Here is a 19,158-nt window from a genome sequence, read left to right on the forward strand (position 1 = left end):
TAGTTCCAGGCTATATAACAGTCCACCATATTTATGGCACTGCGGCCCAACCCTTGCTATACTTTGCTAAAACCAAAGAGTTAAGCCCAGCGAGATTAACGTGGCAACCCTTCTTGGTCAGATAGTGATCAAAGTTTGTCTTTGTGATACTAGTTTTTTTATTAGGTATCACATCCAAGGTAAATTTTATTAGACATAAAGTCACCAGTACTCGTCTCTGTAAAATGTTCCATCAGAAACAGCCATCTTTTTATTTATAATTAACGTGCGCGAGTTTGCTTCTTCATTGAAAAGAATGCGCGGATGCCACTCCGCTAGTACGGCCGTGGAGGTGGCTACCTACTCCTACTAATACCACTACTACTACTACTACTAGTACTACTACTACATACACCGCGGACGCACGACCCACGGCTTAGAAACCTTCACTCCCAATAAGCTTTGTTTGGTCCCGGAGAACCACAACCAGACACCCTCGAGGGTACGCCGCAGTAGCCAGTGCAACTTTGTGGTACATAACGTCAGGCAATTAACTGCCACACAGCTCAGCCATCCTGGGTGTATGCCTTTAGCGAATTGACTGAACGTGCAACAACAAGGGAGGGAACCTGCCTAGAACATCTGAAGAGCCCACTACTGTGGTCTAGTGTGTTTGTAATTCGTCAGGCTGAAGCTCCTTCGTGACATTTAATGTTGAAAGTGTATCCGTAAAAAGTTGCAAGCCGATCTCTCTGCAAACCACCTTCCTGCCTGCCCGGGCCACTGCGAGTTCTGATTTTCGTACATTGTTATGTACCAGTTTACTAACATTCGGGGCAGGTCGGGAACAAGGCAAGTGTTTGAAACCTGCTACATATCTTGACACGAGAATAGAGCACACTCACTGAAAATCACTCCTGAGTCAAACGCACAGATGGCAGCCAGTAAATATCCCTGTGCTTGGTAGTTTTCGTCAAGGTAATCACTACCTGCTCTGCTACGGAGGCAGGCACCTTCTTAACAGAAGCAGAGTTGAGTGAGCGACGATGATGAGCAGCCACAATAGCCACAAAGCTATAAGTGTGGCCACACTGTGGCGCATCGACGAAAGACCCTTTTCTGGGAGTTTAGCTACAACATGACGCTGAATCTTCACCCATTCCTTTGGCTGGCTGACATTGTACTACGAATGAACGTTACGAACGAAAGATAAAAATATCTGTGTCACACTGCCCTATGTTGGTACCCCTGCGTCTGTAGGAGACACTGCCGAATTTTCTTGGAAGACATTAGTGCGACGTGAGCTAGTGACTGTGACTCAAGTTTCCTTGGAGAAGTTGTTAAACATGCTCAGGCTGATAAGCCTGACTGAGCCGGTGCTCACGGGAATTCCTAGTATACTTTTTGTAGTTTTACGCGTTAAAGTACTGAGTTTATTTTCTTCGCGTTTATAAAAATTTAGCAATGATACCACCTTATTGTAGCTCAAGAGAAAGGGGGTGCTCCCGAAGGTGATTGCTTTCCTTCAGCTCTCTCCAAAAGTTTGGCAACCTCGAGATCAGTCTAGGCATGTTACTCACCTTAGACGTGATATGGTCCAAAAGCTGTGAGTATCTGCCATTAGATTCAAGATGCAAGCCTAGCACATCAATAGATTTAAATCTGAGAATAAACTGCTCATTCCTCGTTATTAGCGCAATCTACCTGATCACGCGGTGATTGGTACCTCCACCCGGGCCAAGTAAGTCTATAGAGAAGCAACTCAGGGTCGGAGGAGAGTCGTAACTCCTAACCCTCCAGAACACTTTCTGTTATAGCCAATGCCGACTGCAGCGCTTTCTCCTCCTCAGCATCCAAACATCCGACAGTAGTGTCTTCGGCATATAGGACGTCGTTGGTATTGGCGACTACGGAAAGAAACTGCGAGAACCTTTTATAACTATGCAAGAGAAGAGAGGTGAAAGACTGCTGCTCCCTTAGACTTGCCTCTCGCACCCAATGTGGGGCTTCCTACATGTTGATTCCACAGCCTTTGAAATTGCTTTGCAGTCTCCGAGAAAGCCTCGTACTTTGGTGTTGAACTCTGGCTCTAACTCCATGTCTTCGGCCGCCTCCAGGACGAACCTATGGTAAATGAGTTGGCGAGATCAAGGGTCGATAATTCCTGCACATCTCCGGTTATTGGGTTCATAATGCGCCTCTGAGTCAGGTGCATCGTATTATGCATATGAAGGTCCAGCTGGTACAAATATTTACTTTGGCGAATGCCTTGCCCACCTTTGGAAGGATTTCCAGCCACAGAGGTGGCCCTTCAGGTCTCCGGCACGCGGCCTTCTGTGCACACTAGTTTTAGTTCTCCAGTTAACTTAGCATTGTCACATATATCTCAGAGCCTCGGCTACTGATACAGAGTTGTAACTTTCCTCAGCCTATAAAATTTCTTGGTCGCATTCTTCTTGTTTTGGCTTCGAATGAACTATGAAAACAATATAAAAATCTGGCGAGTCTGCGCAGATACTGCACCACCGTAGTTCTTTTTCGCAGGCAGCTTTGTCTCAGTGGCACCGGCGGCATTCACGCAAAAGCGAAAAACTACATTACACTGGTCCCAAAAATGGGCCCAGGTGCATTAATCAAGATTGTTCCACTAAACAATTGTCTTATGAGAAGTTAGTTTACCTGAACGATTCTTGCGTAAAGTGCAAAAAAAACCACCAGCAATTTTTCAAAGTTCGTAATCCTCAAACATTCGTTAAATCGACTTTCATACAAGTGAGTTCATATTATGCCTAATGAGAGGCTGCGTCGCAACTAGCTAATACTTAATGCTCTGTGTGCTTTCCTGTCCCCGTATTTGATCTCGCAATGGTTTCACCAGTCTTAAAATGTGCGTGTGCACTTGTGTATTTGAAAATGAAGAAAAAGCAACCCCTTGTAAGTTATCTCCCGTTTCAAGGGTTGAAAAATATTTGGTTGGAAGAGGTGTACGACACATTGCGCGCAGAAACACCAGTGTATAGTCAGGAATACTTATGTGCATGAATATTTTTTGAAATGTAAACACGTCTAACAGAATTTTGCATGGCTAGTAGAATCATTCAAGTAAGACTCCAGCCAGGTATAGTTCATGGTAATATTTTTAAAGCTCACCTAATGTTTTAAGAAACATTGTCTCGTTCAGGTGGCGGCTTTTTGGTCAGCTGGGAAGCTAGAAATTTTAGTGGCTATCTCTCTCTGAACCACCGTTTCTCCATTACCGTTATTATTGTGTGATCTGCGGTACCAGCGGAGCCAACACCGCAGTTCAAGTGCGGCAGGGAGAACGCAGGTAGGGCGGTAGGCCACCGCTAAAAAGTGCTAATATCAAAGCTGGCCACACAGTCAACCCCTCAGAAAGATACTGAACCAACTTCAAAACTTACGGCCAGTTCTACATAGTAAACACCAAAAACTAAACTATGAAGGCAGAATCAATTTATTCCTACTGCTATCTGCTCATCAATTTTGTCAGTGGGCCGCAGCCTTCACGAAAATTACAGCTTTGCTTATCCTTCATGTCCTTTTTTAGAAGAGGAGATTCCGCGTCTGCGCGAGCGGAGCAACCACAACACAAGCAGTATCAACTGGGCCAACGGTAAGTCACATCATAATTGCGCATTGGCAGTGCGAGTTACCATAATCAATGATAGGCAATTTGAATAAACGTCCTTGAGGTGCCACAATACTAGCAAATACGTTTTCAAACATTCTACGAGGCGTTCTTCCTGCCATCTACAAATTTCTTTTTTCATGATGTTATTCATCGCATGAGGAATCACAATATGCTGCAAATATCTTTCACAGCAATATATAATAAAGCTTCTCAATTTTTGAAATCGAAAAGCGAGATCCCCTCAATATTAACAGGCTTCACTAAGGCAAGTTTTTGACGAGCACGATCAATATTTTTTTTCCACACACAGAGCAGTTCCGTTTCATAATATGGATGCTCCATATTGTTGATAGCATATGTTTATTGAGGTTTTTTAACTTTCGAATGAGCCCAAATGTCATTTTGTGTTTTACGTCATGCCCATGTGGCAGTATGTGTCTACTGTTACGGATATTTCTTGCTTCAGTATTGGCTTTCCAAAGCTTGAACAACAGTCGCGGCTTTTGGTCCAATAAATATATCGTTAATTTCTTTAAATAGAGAGTATTTATGCAAAAATATATTTACGTAATATCTATCTATCTGTCTATCTATCTATCTATCTATCTATCTATCTATCTATCTATTTGTTTGTCTATCTATCTATCTATCTATCTGTCTATCTATTTATCTCTATCTATCTATCTATATATCTATCTATCTATCTATCTATCTATCTATTATCGTCTTTCCATCTACGGCCTGCGAATATTTCTTGAGGTCGTTTCGTTAACCTGGTATTAACGTTTTTATGAGATCACCTCAATATATCACGAACAGTATCAAGATGGGTCGGCATGAAGTTTATCACATGGATGGATTCTACGTCATTTTGCAAGAAGTGGTCTTGGCATTTTCAAGGGCATTTGGTTAGCTTCACACATACGAAATAGGTATGGCGTGTTAGCCTACAATCACCTTGAAGACTTGTCGTAACAGGGCAAACACCACAAGTATGTCTAGTACATCTTTCTCTACAAGAAGCAGCCTTGGTGTCTTTAGGTCATTGTGTTAACTTCATTACCAATAAAAAAATTATAGCATTAAACCTGCGAACAATTAGCCCACAGAGCAGGTTGTAACGTGAAAATCAAGACGCGCATGTTAAGATCATGCACTGAAGATTCGCATCGTCTTCACGCTCTTGCTACCATTTTCTTACTCTATTATACTACCATGCACACTTGTTCACTTATGTTGAGGTATTCAGGTTTCATCAGGAAAGATTGTTAGCAGCGCTCGGTGCAGACCTTGTCTCAATGCTAGAGAAGCTTCTAAATCATTTTAAATTATGATGTTTAGGCTATATGAAAGCCGTGAATCGTACTCACGCTGCCTTAAGTACCAGTGATAACGCGTGAAAGCTGGATGGCTACTCTATAAAAGACGACGCGCTCCACCCACAATTGGCTTATTGATGGCCGACGCTTTTTTCGCTACTATCAGTACACAATGTACATTGCTTGCAGTATGACTTCACATTTTCCAAGAGCCAGTTTGACTAAATAAAAAGTTTCTCCTTGAACTAGGGTACTGCCGTTTTCAAGCGCGTCTCGACCCTGTGATATGTGTTATAAGGGCTTGAAAAAGACGACGCTAACAACCTGCATCGTCCATCTGTCCACCAGCAGAAGTTACTACAGACAGTCTATGTGCTGCTTCCCAAAATCCCCAGGCAGTCGTCAATCCTGACGTGGGCTATAGAAATAATAGCTGCCTCTGTAGTGCCTACGTCAATCTTTTTTATGGCAGCCTAGAGAGTCATAAACTTTTCGCTGTTCCTCATTCGAAGACCTGCGCAGTTTCCTTAAAGCATACAACCACGAAACTGTGTTGAACTCCTGGAGTACCTAATACATGTCATCTTTTATATGGGGTGTTCAACGTCCTAAAACCACCATTAGATTATGAGAGACGCCGTAGTAGTGAAAGGCTCCGGGAATCGCCACCACCTGGGGTTCCTTAACGTGCACCTAAATATGATTACATGGGCATGCAGTGTTTCCGCGTCCATCAAAAATGCAGCCGCTGCAGCCGAGATTCAATCCCGTGACCTTGCCGGTTAGCAGCCGAGCACCCTAGCAACAAGACCACCGTGGTGGGGCCACCAAATACATGTTAAGAAGCGTATTCTTTGTTTGGAAGATACCGCTACGACATGTTTTAAAACGAATATTTATTGACCAATTAGAACATCAAATACTGAATGAGAGATCAAATAAGACATTAAAAGAAACTTTTTGTGCCACTTTCCTACCAACGTACACTAGCATCGGGTAGAAAAAGAGGGCTGAGTCTCTCTTTACAACCATGTGGAAACTATAAGTGGAAAAGAGATAACTGGGATGTTTCTCCACGCAAACTCTACCATGCTCTTCTTCTCATTCTAGAAGTCCAGCAAGAGCTCTTCACTAACCTGACACCAAAACCTATTTCAAACCGTCCAAGAATTTTCATTAGAGGCAAACATTATCGAGAAGATGCTTCAAATGCATGCTGGGCAGCACAGTTCAATCTCATTTCAAAAGAAAGCTGTTGATTTCCACAACTTCAACAATTTTTGCGTTGTGATCTGAGCTATCCAGCGAGAGGAGCTACGCAAAATAGCCCGTTTTTTAAGCTTGAGGTGATGTCCATTGCGCACGTTACGCGTTAGAATATTCATTTAAAGGTGAGTGTTCCACAACCAGCAACATCATGGCTATGAGCTATGGGATGCGCTGCTGCAGTATACCATGCCATTCTCACTCCCCACCCAAGTCAGGACGCAAAAGCAACGCCGTTTTCTCAACAGAAATCAAAGTCGACACCATTGATGTCATACCAGTGGCCAGCCTACAAGTGATACCAGACGGGTAAGTACGACGTCTGGCATATCCCTTCTTCCTCTCTGCTGCCGCTGCGCAGAAGCCGCATACACCAACCACCGTATCCGCGAACGCCAAATTGACCTGCAGGGTGTTGCTATCAACAAGCTACGTCCAGAGTGAGTTTAACTGCCGAGTGACGTAACCGACGATATCATCGCTTCCCAGTGGAAACCTCGACGGCGGGCGCAATCACCTTAACCAGACTTTACATCACCCCGCAGCGCCTGCAGTCTGCCCATCTTACTGGAACATGATCCCACTTGTTCATATCTCGAAAACTAAAGGCAGCAACCGAATGGAGTTCCATTGGTCTACAGGGAAACTGATGATTCTCCGCTACTTACAATAATGCCACGGTGAGTACATTAGAACACACCGTAAGCCGAACGAAGCCCTGAAGCGGACAATATGCCGCGTAAGGAAGGCCTCCAGACACCGCGTAGAAGCAGCAAAAGATTCAACAGGTGTAGCCGTAATCCAATGCATTGACCGAACACCAACAGCAGACGACAAGCTAGGGACTTGGACGTTTTCTTTTTCCGATGGGCAAGATGCTACAGCTCTCATGAATACGTTGAAACTAGAACGGCCTATTCCATGTCACTGCACCAGTTGCACTAAGCCGGTGAAAATTAGGACTGTTTCGGAATACCCCGAAGTACCAACCACCGCAGCCCATCTAATAATGCCGTCTGGAACCAGCACAGGAAGAAAGTAACACGCACGAGGCTGCAGTATATCACACTTAGAATGCTCCAAACAAAACCGTGCGGATCTCCACTTATATTTAGCAAATTAGCCTCAACTGCATAATACGATAATGTACGCTCCCACGCATGCTTTAGAAATGTTTTGCACTGCATCACATCTCATTCAACCTTTCTAAAGCCTGGCAATCAGTGCTCTAAGCGCGGACTACAACGTTAAACTTGGGGCTCTACAGAGGGCCCACGACAAGGCGGTGAGGCTCCTCCTGTCCGTCCACATGGCGGTGCGGCCCGCCATAAGACTTCCCCTTGAAGGGATATGGGTCCTCGGCACAGGAAGGTATATTCCTATTCGCACTTATCATGAGAGCCTCGCTATTTTGCGTCATTGCTTACAGATGTCGTACTTGGCAAGAACTTCATAAACCACCAATCTGCCGTCATCAACTTAGGGCACAAGTCGATAACTCTGTCCTGCATCAAACCTGCTCAGCCAGCTATGAACCCGTCTAAAAGTGCTCTCCACTAGATCGAGCATTAATCACCATCCCTTCTCGCATAGACTTTACCATTGCCGTCGACATAAAAATGCCTGGCTATATCGAAACTGTCATGGAAAAGAATCACCGTTTCCTGCTGGACCGTGAGATGTTTGTCACAATATGCATTGGGAATCGCCTTAAGAAAGCTGCAGAGCGGAGATACCTGACACCTTTCCAAAATTGAGACGCCTGAACACGGGCCGGACGGCCGCAAGCATAAAAGAAATCGTGGGCGTCTGTGGTGCGCCTGTTTTTCAGACTCTGACGAAGCCACAAAAAATGGCAGCATATCCACGGAGTGAATGATGGAGAGTGGGGCGAAGAATTCGTCCGTCCATTCGTTCTTGCTTCCGTCCGTCCATGCGTCCGTCAGTGTGACCGTCCATGCGTCCATCAGCCCGTCCGTGCGTGCGTCTGTTCATGCGTCTGTCCCTGCGTTCGTCCATGCAGCCGCCCCTGCGTCCATTCATGCGTCCATCCATGCATCTGTCTATGTGTCCGTTCGTCCATCTATTCAACACTCCAAGTACCACCATTTCGCATCTTTTCATCATATATTCCCCATATAGAAGCGCCGCCATCCAGCGGACATTCCAAGGACTAAACGAGAGGTGGCACACGCACACTTTCTTACGGCTTGCGCTTCGGGTCCACTTCCCACCTTTAACCACCTCGAGTTCATGGTATATACTAGTTCACTGTAATCATGGCACTGCGGCCGAACGCTCGCTAAACCTTTCGAAAACCAAGGACGTTACGCCCAGCGAGTATGACGTAACAAACTTTTACAGTCAGATAGTTCTCAATGTACATGCCAATGGCTGCTAACAGGAAATGAGAGGCGGAGAATTCGGCTTTTACTTTCTTACGGCTTGCGCTTCGAATCTACTTCCCATTTTTAACCACCTCGAGTTCATTCATGGTATATACAAGTTCATTCTATTCATGGCACTGCGGCTCAACGCTCGCTAAACCTTTCTAAAGCTAAGGAGGTTACACCCAGCGAGTATAACGTAGCAACCCTTTCTTGTCAGAAAGTGCTCAATGTACATGCCAATGGCTGCTAATGGTCATCGCAGTCTGCGCGTTAACTAAAAGCCGAATGCTCCTGTCTCTCATTCCCCATTAGCAGCCATTGACATGTACATTGAGCAAAATTTTTATTGTTCAACAACGCACAGAAGAAGTCTCTCACCGGCACCACCTTGGAGGTCAAAATGTTATACTTGTTACATACTACGGGGGACGAACGGGTGCCGCTATAAGGAGCTTTGTCCCTAACAATAACCAAATACCTCAATCATCCTTTGACGGCAATCCATGTCTGTCCACTGCTCAGCTATGACATTTCCTTTGCTTTCTGCAAATGTAAAATATTTCTTTCCCATGTTCATTGAATGATATAAAAATGCCCCTTCCTAACCACCACATCAAAAAGGAAGATTTCAATCGAGCTCTAAGTAAGAATTCAACCGTGTTCAATGCGGTAACAAGAAGCAATAAAACGACAAGTCGCCAAACCTGATTAGCAATTCACGCAAACAAAACAAAGTCCTCGAAGAGTTTATGATTATGACCAGTAGTCTTGTTGAAGAAGAAATACAGCCGTGTGCGTTTTTTTCTTCATTACCATCACCGAAATCACGTGGAGAAGGACTTGTGTACACTCCCACAAATAGACGATGCCTCTAACCAACTTTATAAAGCAATATACTTTTATTCAATGGGTCTCAAACGGGCTACCATCAAAGTGAGGTCAACAAGAGAAGCCGTGAGAGGACTGTGTTTGTAAAACCAGCAGGCAGCCTCTTTGAGTTCAAGAATTTGCCATTTGGTCTTTATTCGGAACTTGCAGCTTGTTATGGACACAGTGCCGGCTAGCTTAAAGTGGCGACCTTCTCTAGTGTCTCCAGATAACGTTTTGATTTTCCCTTCCAGCTTCGACGAACTCTTCGGAAGCCTTCTAACAGTACTGCTAGTAATCAAGTCACCTGGTCTAACGCATACATCCTGGAAATGTAGATCCACGTTTGAAGAGCTCCTAGCTCCTAGATCTACGTTTGAAGAGTCCGTAGCCCTGCCTAACCAGCAGAATACCGAGCCTGACCAAGACTGACCACGACTGACCAAGACTGACATCAAGATTAATTGAAAAATTCTGCAGGAAAGAGCACTCAGAGAACTTTAATGACGCTTGCTGTGGCCTTTGATTCTGGTGCACTTCGAAGAAGACGCGTATATAGAAATACGCACTGACTCAAGCAGTGGGGGCTTGGTTCTGGATCGTGCGACAAAAGAAAGTCGAAAAAGCTCAATGCTTATGCTGGCCGGTGGTTGTAAAAGAGCGAATTGAGTTTTTTAAGCCAAAAAAGAGCACCTTGTCATGCTTTGGGCCAAATCAGTGTTTTGTTCCTACCTATACGGCAGGCCTCTCCAGCTTCCAAGCGACCAGCACGCCTTTGATTGGTGAATTAAACTTCCGCGCATTTAGCACAGTGCAGTATCAAACTTCAAGAGTTTGACATTACCATGGTTACAGGTCCGGGCGTAAACACTTCGACGCTGCCTGATTTTCCCACCTGCCTTTTAATCTACCGCCATATGACGATCTCGCCGAAGACACTCTTGTGGCACTTGAGCACCTACAACTTCCCCAAATAAAAATCAAAGCTATCATGTGCTGACAAGCCTCAAGAAGTACTTGGTAGACAACGCTGCCTGCAAAGCTACCACCATGGTGGATCAGTGCTTACAGTGTCCGGCTGCTCATCTGGAGGTCATAGGTTCGAACCCCGCTGCGGTTGTCGCATTTCAGTGAAGGCGAAACGATTGATGCCCGTCTTCTGTGCGATGTGAACGCATGTTAAAAAACACTTGATGATCAAAAGGTGCGCCTCCCTCGTCCATGGGGCTCCTTAATTACATGGCGATTTTGGGATGTCGCAACCCCCATAATATTGTTAGGAGACTGTCCACGTTGGTTTACAGGGGAAGCGCGACCATGATGCTTGATGCTAGGCTATAGCTCGTAGGACTTTCGTGCAGTAGGAACATTTGACGCATTTGGTTAGTGTATGCTGCCCAAACGTAGAGAAAACGCAGCTGACATGATTCTGCTACAAGTGAAAACCCGACCGACGGAGCCACAAATGACAGCGTACCTTTTTGTCGGACAAGGTACGACCACGTCCACGTCTGTGTAGAGCACGTGAGCAGCCTGTTTTGTTCTTGGGGGTGACAGCTTGCAGCAAGTTGCGACACTGAATAGTCGTGTTAGAAGCATGGGTGGCGAAATAATCATGCTGACTATGTTAAAGCTCACAAATGTAGCTAGGTGTCATGCCACAGAGCAAAAACTGGCAGCTCGAACGCTCTACATAGACATGGACGAGGCTGTACGTGACCTTACGGAAAGAACGTTAAGGATCTTTTTCGGAAGGAGCGTTCAGGAAACTTTTCGAGAGGGCATTGTACTGCATCACAAATTAGAGTAACAATAGACACTGCCAGCATAAACAGGCACTCTACCAAGAATAAGCTTCAGTTTCTTTCGATGAATGTTGAGAAGAATGTGAATTGGTATATTCATTGTTTGGAAGATGAGCCCGCTTCTGTGAACACGAGCATGCTGATGGGCAGGCAAATTTCTGTTTCGAAGTCTCTAGAGCTCCTGCGTTAACAGTGTTTGAGAACCTTCCGGGTTACTTTACAATCTTTCGATAAGACAGTGAGACACACGCGTACAGTGCAGTTTGTTCTGGAAGTAACCCGGCTACCAGCGATAACGCTTGAAGCTCCAATGCCACTGCTACAGAATACCAAAGCGCTTTGCAGCTAATCTGATGAATGATGACGGACGACAGTGCTTGACCCCACTCAGTTTATTTAATGTACTTTTCTTTCTATGAGCACAACTTTGCCCACATGTAAAGCTTGGTTTCTTGCCGACTTATGCCTTCACCAACATCCCGACCACGTCAAAAAATCCCTGCTTATATATACCGATGCGCAAGCGACAAACATGCAATGGTAGATGGCGTCATATCTTGACAAGAATGTCTTGATTCCCTCAAAGTTTAACAGTTTGGGTCAGGTAGCGCTTCACTCAGTGCCTCATATCACCAGGGTTACCATTGGCCTGATTTGAAATAAACCAAAACTCAAGTTATGCAGCTTAAACATCAAGCCATTTAGCTGTATTGCTAAAGTCTGTATCCAAATAGACGAACAGTTGTGCTATGACGCAATTCATCGCTATAGAATAAATACCACTGAATATGCAATTATATAAGCTAAACACTCAATTTTTACTTTTGCTTAGTCTTCGTGCGGCCATTCAGCAAGTGTTTTAGTAATTGATCATTTTTAAAAAAGTTTTTCAAGTGCTTTATTTATTCTCCTCGGCACTGTGAGAAGAGTGAGTACATCCTTATTGATCAGAGTGGATGACACAAGCAAAGATTTGCAGAATACGGTGAGGTGAGCGAGCAGTGTACACAATGTGTTTGCCACATGTTCGCAAGCACACGCGCAACTTCGTCGCTTTGTGTTTGCAGGCACGCCGTGTGTTTAATGTGGCTAGATGCACCGCAGCTTTTTGCTGGAGTGAAAACATGAACATGCATGGACTGAAGTGACCTAATACAGTGAAAAATAAGGTTTATCTTCTAGATTGCCTGTGACTTTAAGCACGTATAAGAAAATTGCCTTCTAAACGAGCCAAAACAGAGGCCCAGAGTAGCCACAAAGCAGCCACGAAATCATCCCGAAAGTTCCCTAAAAATATGGGTTACCAATGCAGCCAGTTTGGCACAAAGTAGACACGAACGGCAACCCTTCACATTACATCGACTCCTATGACGCATGGGATCTACTGAATTTTCATCAGAGAAAGCTCGAACTTTTGCGCGTGAACTCATGCATGAGAATATGAACTACAGACAGATACTTAAGAGTGAGACTACGACTTGCTTGAATGATATCACATGACATTTATAAATTGTTTTATCAGCATCGATTCTACGATAAAGTTTACATGACCAGTAGCATTTATGGCAAAAGAAAAACATTTAAATACCACACGAAACAAAAATTGCGAAATTGTCATTCTTTTCAGCTCCGCAATCACGATCTGCCGGGCTTCAAAGGTTTCCTGTTGAGGTTCACATCGTCTCGGACAAGGCGCACCAGCAACACTTCAAGGACAACACGAAACTAATTTCATACTTGGCAGTGATGATGAACGCGGTAAGATAATTTCGTCGTTTTTTAGATATATAAGTGAACTGTAGATGATAAAACATTTTAAGGTACTTCATAATAACCCACAAGCTAGGTTGTAACTTTCGCCACCTGGCTGATCGAACACTTCGTGGCAACGACAGCCTTTCTCTTCACTTGACCAGGAGCTCACATATTGCTTCTTGTATCAGAAGCCGCATGTAGGCGATATATTGCGTCATGACGACTCAGGGTGTATGTTAGCGCCACTTCGAGAATTCAGTTATGAGAAAAGACGATGCTTCATCCAATTATTTTGTTTCTCATCTAACTTTCGCGAAAAGATCTACATACTATACAGGCACTTTACCTGTTGGTGCGCGTGTGCTGTCTGGGCTGTGTTTATCTCTCTTCCATCTCTGCTCTCTATCTTTCATCTCCCCCATCCCCCTCCCATGCGCAGGGTAGCTAACCGGCTGCCTATAGGCTGGTTAACCTCCCTGCCGTTCTTTTTCTCCTATTTTCCTTCCTTACCTGTTGGTTACGCGCACATTATATTGATTTTGCGAGCCTTCTGCTTTACTAAGAAAGCACAGTAACAGCCCTAAAGTATCTCATCTTGACCCCGGAAAACGCTTTTTGCATTTACTACAGTTGCTAAAGATTTTGTGCGGCTGAGTTTTGTAAATTAAGGCTTGCCTCACAAAAAAACATGTTTATATTCGAGTGTTTGGCAGTCGCAACAATCAGAGCGTGGTGAACACGCATCTGAACACGCAGACGACAACCTTTTAACTTGAAGAGCGGAAGGCAACCATGTGGTGACGAGTGACAGTTGCTCCGGTGGAATACCAGAAGTGCTACCTCGGTGTTAGGTTTTTGGCGTTATTTTTGAGGTTCTTAAGTACGCCGGCTGACTTCGTGGTGGAACGAAGGCCTGACAGATTTTAGAACACAGTAGGCTCAACGCAACGAGACAAGAAGCGGGATCCAATTGGCAAAATGTCTTTGGCTCGCAATCGAGAGAGTTGGGTGGTGTCAGGAAGGACAAGTGAAGTGAAAAAAAAAAGAATACGACAAGTTAAAGACAAGAGATGGGTGAGAGGCCAAAAGAAAAAAACTCAAATAAAAAAAGAAAAGAAAGAAGGGAGCGTGGGGACGCCAAATGGGATTAGGGCGCACACAAGAAAAAAAAGATGGTGGATGATCGAGGCCGCTTTGATCCTGCCCCTGTACTTCAACGCGTCGAGAGCCGTCTAAGTTGTCACCTCGGCGAACTACAATCTTTTTGCTCCGGTCGTGCAGCTGGTGCGTGGTGCAGTGAGAGGCTGGGACAGATCAGCGTCACGCCGCCGGCCTCGAACGAACCTGGGCTCGTTGACAACCGTCTACTACGTCTACGGCACACGGGCCAGAGGGACGATGATAGTTATAGCGCGAGAACAAAACGACGACACAGAGACAAGAAGGACACGAAAGACACCAGAGGGGCCTGGGACGTGCCTGTCGTACCTGCCGGCACTCGTTATACCACAGCATGAAAACGACAGCCTCACACTTCAAAGCGTTTGCAGCAGACCTTTCCAGATCAGCAGGAACAAGAAGCACGGACGCACGCGGCGAGATACGCTCGGGTGTCGGTGCGACTGATATTCGTCGTAAGTGGCCGACACTTTACGTCTGCTCCGTGCGAGAGACATTGACCGCTGAATGTGTATATAGGGACGCGCATAGAACGTCGCTTTGGTAGGATTTGTTGATGAGTAGGACTTGCTGCGGTGGGACTTTGGGGGACCGAATTGGTTCTATAGATTGTTAGTCTTCTGTCTGTACTCCATGTGTGTGAGTGTATATTTAAGGGTGTTTTTGTGCCACATCCCATGTCCTCTTCATGCGTTTATCCCACTTGACTCAAACAAACTGAGCCGTGCGACATCATAACGTGACATTTTGACGAGGCTGCAAGGATTCGTTCAAATTCGTCTTGAGCAGCGGAACAGACTTAGAATGATTACTATCATCTGGACATACCGCGGGCATATTTCCGGCCGGCATTATTGACCCTTATCGGCAGGAGAAAAAGCGATTAGGAGAATAACGCGTTAATGCATGGGAGACTGCAAAAGAGCAGGTGAAGAAGTTCTAAGCAGCGGATGAACACACATATATGCACTTGAGTAGGGAAAAGGAGATGATAGAGGAGCGACTACAGTTACTTGATACTACCAGTACTGAAAAATCTAGACAGCAGTTGATTGAACAGTAGACGAGTGGAAGGAAAGTGCAGCTTGAACTTGAAAGTCGCGAAAAGAAAACGCAGGGAGAACATGAATGTCAAGATTCAGCTGCAGCTTATGCTGGCCAAGTTGGCTTCGAGGGGGTGCCAACGCAAGCAGGACGGGTCACATCTGGCTCTATTTTTTTCGTCCTCAAGAGCCAGGATATTATGACCATCGGCACAAAATCGAACAAGAACCACAACAGGCACGTCACCATCTGTCATCTGGCACCAATTATTTTGAGCTGCACTCCTTTTTTAACGAGAAACGAACGTTTGAAAACCGTATGCGGTGGTCACAACATTAAACCTAGATGCGCCCCCGCAGCAGCGGCTCGGCGGACGCGCCAACCGCGTTGGTGCCCGGCGCGCTCTGCGACACGGCCTGCAACGCGCCTCGCAACGCAGCGAACTAGGCAGGGGCCTAGTTCGCGGACACGACCATCATCGATTCTGACTCACCAGGTCTAGACAGCAGTTGATAGATGCTGACGACTTCAAACCCATGGACAATTGTGGGCCCCGTGACTCCACCCCCGGTCCGAGAGGTGTTGCCGAAGCCTCCAACAATACATACGTGCAGCTATCCGTACCTCACAATCTATGATATCGGGTGATCGACACTCGCCGAAAGAAGGTTGCTGCCAAGGAGGCCTCCGCGACGCCCCCAGCCACATTCCACCAACGCGAGCACAGACATGGAACCGGCCGGCCCCGCCTGCCATGCCTTCCCGTGGAGAACCACACGGTGACCTTTCTTGTAAGAGGAGGCATATCTCTGCAACAAGAAGCTGTCTTACCTTTGTGCGCTGCTATATAAACCGCGCTTCGAACCCCCTTGCCCATGAGTGCGCGGATACGAGTATGCAAGGAGCAGAACCTTGACCTAATCAGCACCTCAGACCCAGATGTCGCGGTACAGCTGTGTCATGTGCAGACGCTCAAGCTCAGCAACAGATCGTATGAAGTCTCCACTGTCGTGGCTTCCCCAGATAATTCTTGCAAGAAAGTAATCACAGGAGCCCTCCCCATACCCACAGAGGACGCCCTCATGAACAACACCATCACTTATCCCCAAAGTATTATAGTTATCCAAGCGCGATCTTTCGGGACTAATGGAGCATGCCTCTACACCTTCGAGGGAAAGCATGCTCCCCGATACGTTTACTTCCAAGGCTGGGAATTTCGATGCAGACCTTTCCGACTAGTCACCCAAGTGTGCCACTGCTGCCTCAGAACTGGCCACCGACACGACATCTGCGCATATCCACAAGAGCGCTAGTGTGGAAATTGCGGCATTCTCAACCCAAGCAAACACCATGATGGTTGCATCCCGCGCTGTCTAACCTGTGGCTCCGACTAACACCCCGCCATCTACCTGGGTTGCCCAGCCCGAAAAAGGAGATCGGGGCCCCGTGTTCAGAGAGGTGAACGCCAGCTCCTAGAAAAGACCAATGACACTCCACTGAGAGAACTTTCGGAACAGTTGCCACCGAACAACCAACCTCGCAGCAGTCCTCAGCACGCCAGCAGCGAAGGCCATGGTAAGAGTGCTCGATCCGAACGCTCGAAAACCCCAAAGCATGGAAAGGAGACCTCCCTATTCGACCCCAAGCAGCTCCGCCCATTCAGACATCTGTGCATTCATCTAAGAACTACCAACTGACTTCTTCGCAGCGCAGTGCGAAAAGCCACAATACGTGGCCAGCACTCCCGCAACGAGAGCCCACCCATGCACCTGGCATGGAGGCCAAGGCAGCGGCCTCGAGTTCATCTGGCTTGGCTGCAGGAGGTCGCCTAGATCAAACCCCACAGTCACAGCTACAGCGACGGCTGGACCCCCGGGCCGACACTGGTAAGTCACCCGTTGAGCAAGCTTCCCAAAATGCTTCACAATCAACACCACCTCACTCACCAGCCCTCGTTCAACAGACATGTGCCTAGAATTTCCAAACCCCAGAATTCACTCAAGGCCTCACACAACTAGTTCTAAAATTCGTAAGTGAAAGCCTCGAGGCTGTTAAAACACAAATGATTAACGAACAAAAACAGGCCCTCCAGAGAATGAAGACCACGTTTAGTCACCGCATGGAAAAATTTGAGACTGCAATTAATCACCTGTACGATATGGAAGCTCAAGCATCACCAACCTGTAATCATAAACAACACAAATCGGCCGCCGCTTCCTCTCAGCACACGGAGCAGGCGAATAGCGCACAATCGGGAGTTTCCACTCCCACAACGACCCAACGTGGCGAATTCTAGTAATCGACAAAATACCACAAGAGCAGGTTTGCCTTCTCCACCCGGAAATCAAAACTCATCTGATATGAACATATGGCATTGGAATTGTATACAAGCATCAGAAAGAAACACTCTCAATTGGCCGCCTACATTCAACACTCCGCTGAACCGCCTCATATAGTGGCTCTGCGGGAGACGGGGTCTGTGGCTTTCTCTCTGCAAGGATATCAGGTGGCATCGGTAACATCGCGCACTGCTATTCTTATTCATAAAACGCTTCCATTCATAGATCGGACCCCCACGAGAAGCTCTTCAGAGAAAGGAACTGAGTACACTGCTCTTAAAGTAATCCCATCGAATCACACATCGGGTACAGGACTCTTGGTAATCAACATATACAGCAACCCTAAAGATAAGAGCACCACATACCAGAAATTCTTGCTCTAACGCGGTGCACACATCGCATTATAGTAGGTGACTTTAATGCACGAGATACCACATGGGTTTACGTAAGTATCTGACCAAAAGGTAACGTGGTACATAACGCCATGATGCACCACACACTTGCCTCAATGACTGATCTTACTGTGCTAATGCGAGTAGGCACTATCACCGCTAGGGATACCACGCCTGACGTCACGATGGTGAGTGCACATGTAATAGTAAAAACACATGAGGTTCTGCCGGGTACAATAGGTAGAGACCACCATGTGATTGGAACTGTCATAACGCTAAATTTCAAAATTTTCCGACCTAAAATGCAGACCCTCGTTGACTGGGATAAACTGCACCCATATATCGCCGCGGAGGATACCCCTCCGCAATCTATAGAGTACTGGATTCGAAGGATACAAGATGCTGTTGATAGGGCTGGTTAAACGATTGAGAACACGCAAAATGTGCCTCAAGTTGACCTTCATCTCCTTCATCTGTGGGAGGCCTGACGAAGCCTTTGTAAACAATGGAAGCGTCAAAGACTAAACCACAAACTTCGCCTACGTACCGCTGCAGTCGCAGAGCAGGCTGCACAGTATGCTACACAGTTAGCGAAAGCAAATTGGGAAAACTTTTGTGGGATACTGAAAGAAACACTTGGCACAAAACGTACATAGAACATCCCAAGGGCCCTTCTAGATCCCACGCCGACCAAAAACCACATTCACACCGCTACCCAACGGCTCATTTACCTAGAAGAGCAAAAATGCCGAGACAATATGACACACATAAAAAACCTTTACATTCCTCAGCCCCTACCAGCGGATTCGAACGCATTCGCTTTAACACTCCCTGATCCGGTCGAAAACGTAGATGCAGATATTACGCTTGCATAAGTAAAACAGGCCATCGCTTATATTACTCGGGACACTGCTCCAGGGCCGGATCGTATAACATAAAAGATCCTCCAAAACTTAGATGACGTGTCTCTGCAGGAGCTCACGGATCTCTTCAAATAACACTGGAGCAAGGGCACACTGCCCTGTGTTTGGAAACATGCACAGATTAATCTTATTTCGAAATCAGGCAAACTCCTACTTCTCGAAAATTTAAGACTCATCTCGCTAACGAGCTGTGTGGGTGAACTTTTTGAGCATGTTGTTCTCCGTCGACTACAGCCACATTTAGAAGC

The 19,158-nt window shown here is 46.0% G+C and overlaps 1 protein-coding gene across 2 annotated transcripts in view; it reads left to right on the plus strand.

The window, feature by feature from the left end:
• LOC119173691 (venom metalloproteinase antarease TserMP_A-like) overlaps nt 1-19,158 on the plus strand; it is a 148,336-nt gene that overhangs the window by 41,868 nt on the left and 87,310 nt on the right. Inside the window, exons 5-6 of one of the 2 annotated variants that reach the window (XM_075894424.1) lie at nt 3,548-3,613; nt 12,906-13,036. In XM_075894424.1, coding sequence (XP_075750539.1) covers nt 3,548-3,613; nt 12,906-13,036 — 197 coding nt within the window. The remainder of the gene's footprint in view (nt 1-3,547; nt 3,614-12,905; nt 13,037-19,158) is intronic. The other variant, XM_075894425.1, reaches the window with a different exon arrangement.

This window comes from Rhipicephalus microplus, chromosome 5 (assembly GCF_043290135.1).
Source record: "Rhipicephalus microplus isolate Deutch F79 chromosome 5, USDA_Rmic, whole genome shotgun sequence".
Taxonomy (NCBI): Eukaryota; Metazoa; Arthropoda; class Arachnida; order Ixodida; family Ixodidae; genus Rhipicephalus; species Rhipicephalus microplus.